This window comes from Corvus brachyrhynchos, unplaced genomic scaffold, assembly GCF_000691975.1.
Source record: "Corvus brachyrhynchos isolate BGI_N302 unplaced genomic scaffold, ASM69197v1 scaffold11, whole genome shotgun sequence".
In the NCBI taxonomy this organism is placed as follows: domain Eukaryota; kingdom Metazoa; phylum Chordata; class Aves; order Passeriformes; family Corvidae; genus Corvus; species Corvus brachyrhynchos.
The window spans coordinates 2,289,417-2,296,891 of NW_008236965.1; the positions used below are offsets into that span (position 1 = coordinate 2,289,417).

Sequence of the window (7,475 nt, forward strand, 5' to 3'; positions counted from 1 at the left end):
TCCATCTGCTGCAGGGTACCATAGCCCGTACGGGTCCGGTGCCGCAGTTGGGGTAAATCCATGTTTAAATGCTTTGTCGTAAATATATAATGTCTCAATGTTATGTATAAAATATATCTCTTGAGCTGGTAGGAGGCGGTGGTTGATGCCAGTTGGATAAAAGCTGGAGCCAGGCATGAGGGTGAGGCATCACCTGCAACATCGTGGTCAGCGGTCAGTCAGTCCCTGCTGGGAAAAACGGGCATTTCCCACACGGTTTCCATCGACATGTAACCACTGAAGGTTGAGCAGTGATCGTGACAAGACTAACATATGTAGAAGCCATGGTGTTCTTTTTGCATATTTAAAGTAGGTATTATGCTCTATCACAATATTCAGTAATTTCTGTAAATTACTCCCTAGAATCTTTCAGAGGCAGTAGTGGTTGGCCAGCTTAGTGACAAAATATGGTTTTATATATGTCTCTGTGTGTGTGTATATATTTTATATAAATATATTTTACATAGTTATAATTACATGCACATAGAGTTTTTAATATATATATAATATTGGATGCCCTCCTTATTTTCCAAGCCCCTTTTCATTTTTATTTTCTTGCTACAAATAAAAAAAAAAAAAAAAAGTAGATTCAGACTGGATTTCTGATATCTCAAGAGGCCAAGTGGTGTGTGGAAGGTTCTGAGAAAAGACCCATCAGACCTTTGTCCTTGCATACCCCTGACTTGGTCAGGGTGGAGAGGTGGGGTATGTTCTGTTCATTTTGATGCTACAGAGATACCTTCACTCAAATCTGTCAAGAGTACTTACACAACAGCCTTCAGCTGAGGAGCAAGGACTGTGTCCATAAAAAGATATATTTCAGTTTCAAGCATAGATGGGGAAAGTTTTTAACAGCTTCAATTAAGACAAATGGAGCTTTACAAGTCCTCTCTTCTAAAAGGGTTCAGATCTGTCTGTGTGTGCATTCAGAAACCCAGGGAAACTGATGGGGTTCATGCTGTTTCACTACAGATTAACCTCAATATTTTGTCCAAAAACATCAGTGCTGGCCAGTCATTACTCAAAGAACCTACCACCTTCATTTGCAGAATTTTGTAGAGAAGCATTTACTGCTCATAAAAATATACAGGCACTGACTCCAGCTTCTTGCAAAGGCAGGTGGCACCACAGGGCTCTCTCCTTAGGGCTGATACGCTTCTGCAGAAATGTGAACTAGTATTATTTGGTCTGGATATACTGACTGTTTCCAACTCTCCCAAGGAGAGGATTTATATGGTTCTGAAAATGAAAATTACTTTCCTTCTTTCTCCACCAGGACTCCTTTGCATTGGTAAGAGAGAAATAAAAAACCTCCCAATCCTCCCAACTTACATACCCAGGTGCTAGTACAACATTATCCCACTGCTGGATCTAGTCTTGGGTGGAAGCAGACGAGTGACCCCAGCCACCTGTGGCAGCTCCCTGGTGCTGAGAGAGGCTGGACACCTTGGCAGCCAGAATGCCCATTCCCAGGGAGAATGAGAGCCCTCTTTCAGCAGTACGTAGTTAATAGGCCAGCTTAGCTGTAGCAAACCTGCACCCTTGGAAACACTGACAGCTACAGGAAGAATGCCTCTCTGAACTACTGTCCTGGTTTCCACTGGGATCAAGTTGATTTTCTTCCTAGTAACTGTGCTGTGTTTTGGATTCTGGAAATAGTAATGCTGATAACACACTGATGTTTTGGTTCTGCTGAGCAGTGTTTACACTAAGTCAAGGGCTTTTCAGCTTCTCACCCCACCCCACCAGCAAGGAGGCTGCAGGGCACAAGAAGCTGGGAGGGGACACAGCCAGGACAGCTGACCCCAGCTGATATTCCATACCGTAAGATGTTGTGCCCAGTATGTAAATGGGGTGGGGGGGGAACTGACCAGAGGCCACTGCTCAGGAACTGTCGGAGCATCAGTCAGTGGGTGGTGAGCAATTGCACTGTGCATCACTTACTTTGTATATTCTAATTACTGTTGTTCTTTTCCTTTTCTCTCCTAGTAAACTGGGTTTGTCTCAACCCCCATATTTTACTTTGGGTTTTTTCCCCCAGTTCTCTCCCACATCCCACTCAGGGGGCAGGTGGGAAAGTGAGTGAGTGGCTGTGTGCTGTTTAGCTGCCTGCCAGGTTAAACCACAACACCTACAGACAGCCTCTCCTTCACAGCAGTTTGCTTTACTTCTTTTTTTAAACATGTGCACAAACCAAGATCACATCACCAAGCATGATGTGGGATTCAAAATCAGAAGTTACTCAATTTTTAAGCTACAATACATAAACATTTATAAAATAACAATATCTCTGAATTCTTCAGTTTGAATAAAAACAGAGTGCCACTGCATTTCACATATACCTAGCCTTCACATGCTTTGGATTTTTTAATTGACTGGATTTCAATGTTTTTGATTAAAATTAAACAGTACTCTTTGTCAGCTGTCACATGAACAGAGGCATGTTTGTCATTCAGGTGGTGCCGTCATTTGAGCCAGTACACAGTGATACAGTTAATTTCCCAAACTGGAGTTGTTGCCATAGCTCCACTGTGGGACAGTGCAGATCAAACAAAAGACTTTTTCATGGATACTAGTTCAATCCTGACATTCATCTCTGGCCATAACAAGAATGCATCTGTTTCTAACAGCACAACATAACAAACATATTTAAATGCTCTAGAAAAAAAAAAAAAAAGATTGGGGGAGCAAGGGATGGGCTTTGCTTTGGGAAGGAAAAATAACCCAGCAAGATTTGAGACTTCCTCTGCTAAAGGCTTCATCACAGCAGATTACTTTGAGCTGATCTTTAACCTCCCTTTGGACAATCATACAAGAACAACTTTGCTCAATTGTCTTTTAAGAACAAGAAGTGGGAATTCTGCTGGTGGTTCAGAGCCAACAAGTTTCCCTCAAGACAAGCGTGATAGCTGCAGAGAAAAGTGCAAGACAAGCACAGTAACGAAGATGGTAGGCAGCCAAAAACACAGTACGGAAGAAGAAACTCAGGAAACTCCCAGATATCAACAAAAGGTGACAAAGATGTATTTTCTGTTTTGTTTTCTCAAAGCTGTCATTTAAATATGTAAGTTATTAATAGTAAATACTGTAAACTCATTGCAAGTGTTCCAAGATAATATAAACAGTAGTTTACATTGACATAGGAAAGTACAAATGGGGTATAGTACCAAAACTAAGTTAAATGGACAAAGTAATTATTGAGGATTATTTTTGTCTTCCTTTTAATGACTAGAGTGTGCTTGATCTGCTGCAAAAGCAGTAGGACAAAAAGTTAAAACTCTCAGATGCAGATGTTACACATTAAGCTTATGGTTGGTAATGCTTTTGATGATGGAAAAGAATCCGTTAAAAGTAAGAGTGGTGGTATAGAAACAAGGCCAGTAAATCGTGAATGACAGCAAATTCACCTGTACTATGTCTACCTCAAAATGCTTAAATATTATTAGATTGTTGTTAAGTACAGACTGTCTTTGTGAAGAACTGTGTGTGTGTGCATGCTACTCAAGATATCAGTGTATATGTTCTATGTGTATGTTTCCTACAGACACGGGGTATTTCATTATCTTACTTTTAATCATTACATTGGTCTGAATTGATGCACATTATCACTAGATTAACTTCAAGTTTTTCCTTCTAGTTTCATCCAGCCCTGACCACTTCTGCATCTGCTTACTAAACAGTGCTATTCATGTGACATTTCAACATGAATTATTTAACTTTTCAGAGGACCAAACTCAAAAAAAAGCACAGATTTCATAAATTAAAAGAAATCTCAAATTATTACTTTACAAGATGTCTTTGCTTTCAAAACTCTTCATGTATACGTAACTGACAAGTATGAAAAAAATACATGCTTCTCCTTTTGTTTATCAATAATGATAATGCAGACATTTATGTTAAAAGCGTAAATTCCTTCCTTACCAGGCCTCTGAATGCCTTTTGTTCACTGCACATCTCGTTTTAATTTCCTACCTGAGTTACTTCCTAACATCAGGATGAAGAGAATAAAGTTGTTATTAGGATGTTAAGGCTCTGAAATAAAAACGTGAAATAGAAAAAAGAACACGTACTAATTTCCATTATGATAGAAAAAAAAGGTCTATGGAATGAACATTCAGAGATACTTCTTTTCTTTCTTAAACAAACACAATTCAATTCTGATTGCAGTTAAATTACAGCAAATCCTGGTAACTGGACCAGAATTGGTGGAATTATGCTAACTGGAACAGAGAGCAGAATCTCATCACCTGCTTGCCTAATACAATATTCCTATTCAAGCCTAGAAGAAAAGTACAAAATATTATAATATACATTAAATAGGGAAGACAAGTGAGAGCAAACTCACAGAAAATGAGCCCTCACATAATTATAATGTCTAAGAATTAAGTCTGATACCAATGGTATTCAAGAGCATACAGTTATTGCCACAGCATGAAAGTCTCTGTTTTAACTACTTTCAATGCTCTCTCTTTGCAATTGCACCAAAATGAACAATTATTGTATAAACAGAACATTATTGCAGAGAGGCTGTTAAATTTCGAGACCTGGCTGAAGATCAAATGTGCTTCCATGCATGAATACTCTCAGCATTCACTATTTCACATCCCTTTGGCAGAAAGGAGGACAGCATCATGAGATGCTGCTAAGTCTTCTTGTAATCTTGACAACTCTGTTGCTGGACTGGTGCTAGGGAAGGACTGTGAGCAGGGCTGCCTGGAGATGGGAGTCAGGATCAGCTAGGACAAGTCCGTGGTGATGAGACTGGTCTCAAAACAAACCACAAACACAACTCAGGATCAGCTCTGGTGATGGTAACCTGGGTCAGATGCAGCCCAGTGATCACCAGGCAAGTTGTAGAATGGTCTGGGTTTGAAGGAACCTTAAAGGTCATTTAGTTCCAACCCATGTGTCACAGGCAGGGACGCCTTCCACTGGACCAGATTGCTCAAAGCGCCATCCACTTCCACTGGGGAATCACCAAACAAGTCCATTGGACAAGGCAGGTTCCAGGTCAGGCTGGGGAGCCAGGGACATGGCTGTGGCTGAGCTGGATGGAGACCACCACTCCTACATCTCAGCTCCAGCAAGGACCAACAGCGCAGGCCAGAACTCAGAGCCCACGAGCAGAGGGCAGAGGACCCAGGTGAGGCTTGGTCAGGCCTGTCAGTGCCCTCAGCCTTGGCAACAGCTCTCGTTCCCCACAAACAAGGTGTGTCCTCACACCTGAGAGCTCAGAAGGGGGAGGGGGTTTAGTTGGTGTGGGTTGTCAGTGGATAGCTTTATGGACACTCAACCAGGGCAGGGACAATGGCCTGGGAAGGGGCCACAGCAGATGAAACTAGAGGGTGGCAGGAGCCCTATAGAACAGCCCCAAGGGGCTGCCAGGTGGGTTCTGGGAAGAGGTTCACTCAGGAGCTGGGGTTCACTCAGGACAGGGGGCTAGTACAATGAGGACACCAAAGTCCAGTCAGGCTGATGGCGCAGGAGGAATTGCAGGAGAGGATCCCACAGAGCCATGGGCCAGGCCCCAGCTCAGGAAGGTCTGATCTTGCTATCAGGGTGCAGCAAGGGGCAGCTGCTCCATAAGGACAGGGAGACAATGACATGATATGGCTGGTGGGGGTGGGGGACTTGACACCCAGGGCTACGTCCCACAGACCCAGGCAGGGTGAGCTGGCAGGCCCAGCTGAGAGTCCAGATCATCACACAAGATTTTGGACCTGCCTTATTACCACAAGCAAGGCAGAAACACAAGTCAGATCACAAATCAGGTCAGGTCTGGTGATGGTGTCTCCTTGTGTTTTGCTGTTCCAGTGGCATCTGATCTTGCTTTCCAATACTAGCAAGTCACAATTTTTTCATTTCTTTCAAGTCCAGCTTTTGATTCTTCCTGTGGACACTAGCAGGAAAGTAACTGTGAACCTGAGAGGAAAGGTCTTTCCAGTTAGGCTTGGTACTTGATTTGCCTTAGTTTAGGCAAAATGGAAGAAGCTGTTACAGGAAGAGGCATTCAGATAATAACTAGCTACCAGATAGTCATTTTACAGTACATAAGTAGGTGTTTTGCCTTAAATAAAATACGTGTCTTTACCCAGATTATGAGACTCTCCAGTTATTAAGTTTTTGGTACCCAAAATATTAATGTGAATGTAAAAATCACTCAAATGCAGTTTACAGTATGATTTTTTATGTTTCACTTGGCAGGTTTGCATCTGGAATAGTATGGGAAAAAAGCTGTGAAGGCACTTGCATGAAATATTGACAAATGGAAAGATAAAGGTTGACAGGAACAGTGGAGAGAAAAAAAAAAGTATTGGGAACTTGTAATCCTGGAAAAGATAGTGCGACAGAATACTGATGATCAGTCCAAGAAATTTGAAATTGAGCTGGCAGAAAAGGAAGGCACCAGAGAGATTGAAAATGGATAGAAGTGAGTGCAATACAAATATGTTCAAGAAAGGTAGTCTTAGCTTTGTGTGGATTTGAGGAGATTGGAGTGCTTATCTGGAAAGCCAGAAGAAGAGAAAAAAGGATAGGAGGGATAACAACACAGTTTAAATGTAAATAGTAAAGAGATTTTTCTTAAATTATGTTTTATCTGTGACAATAAGAAGGAGGGCAGAGAATATGAATCATTTAGACAAAGTTTATACTGAGATAAAGTAGAGAGAACTGTAGCATTCAGCATTGTATTTCTTGGTAGCAGTAAAGTTGCAGCTGTAGTCCTGTGCTTGCACCACTCTGTAAGAAATCTACAAAGAACCCAAAATAGAGCAGGGAGGATAATGAAAAAAAGTATAACATATGAAAATGAAAACATTATAACATGTAACCTATGAGAAATTATTGCAACTGGGGCAGTTTAGAAAAGTCATGAAACATGTAACAAAAGTAAAAAAACTGAATGTCAGCTCTCTACTCCAAATCCTCAAACTGTTGTTTCAAAATCTTAACCACAGTAGTCATACAAAAGCCAAGGAAAGTAAATCTGTTCTCTGTGTCCAGTAGAAAAAGCAAGCAGTGGCAATAGTTTGCAGCAATGGAGGTTCAGATTAGACATTCAGAAAAACTTTCTGGTAAGAGTGAACAGTGTTGGGTGGATTAAATAGATAATTTGGGTTCTGGGAAGGGAAGGACCAACAGAGGTTAGCTAATCTAAGTGCTTTCTAACCTCTGAGCATCCATCAGGAAAGTCTCACTGCTGAGAATCTCTCAACCCTTCCCTAACAACATATACTCAGTAAGTAAAAGCTTGATTATTAAAATTAGCAAGGACAATCTATGGCAGCTGGAGTGGGGTCAGTAGCTCTGACCAAGGAAGCTGTGACCAGTCAGGAGAGATGGTCCCAAAAGGAATCGCCTTCCCGAGGCCCGGTGTCTTCCCTCAGCTGCTGGCAGGGGGGCCCCTGGAGGAGCAGTCACGCCTTCCAGTCATT

General features: G+C 41.7%; 2 protein-coding genes across 7 annotated transcripts in view; one reads left to right on the forward strand and one right to left on the reverse strand.

Moving 5' to 3' along the window:
• The window catches only part of POLA1 (DNA polymerase alpha 1, catalytic subunit), a 203,569-nt gene that overhangs the window by 192,012 nt on the left and 4,082 nt on the right, over positions 1-7,475 (reverse strand). The gene's annotated exons all lie outside the window — the stretch shown is intronic.
• Positions 1-7,475, forward strand: part of PCYT1B (phosphate cytidylyltransferase 1, choline, beta) — a 44,472-nt gene continuing 36,997 nt past the window's right edge. For 2 of the 6 annotated variants that reach the window (XM_017728410.1, XM_017728409.1), the window contains exon 1: positions 7-3,051. In XM_017728410.1, coding sequence (XP_017583899.1) covers positions 2,734-3,051 — 318 coding nt within the window. In that variant the 5' untranslated portion in view covers positions 7-2,733. Of the gene's footprint in view, positions 3,052-7,475 lie in introns of all 6 variants that reach the window. The other 4 variants (XM_017728407.1, XM_017728411.1, XM_017728412.1 and 1 more) reach the window with 4 other exon arrangements.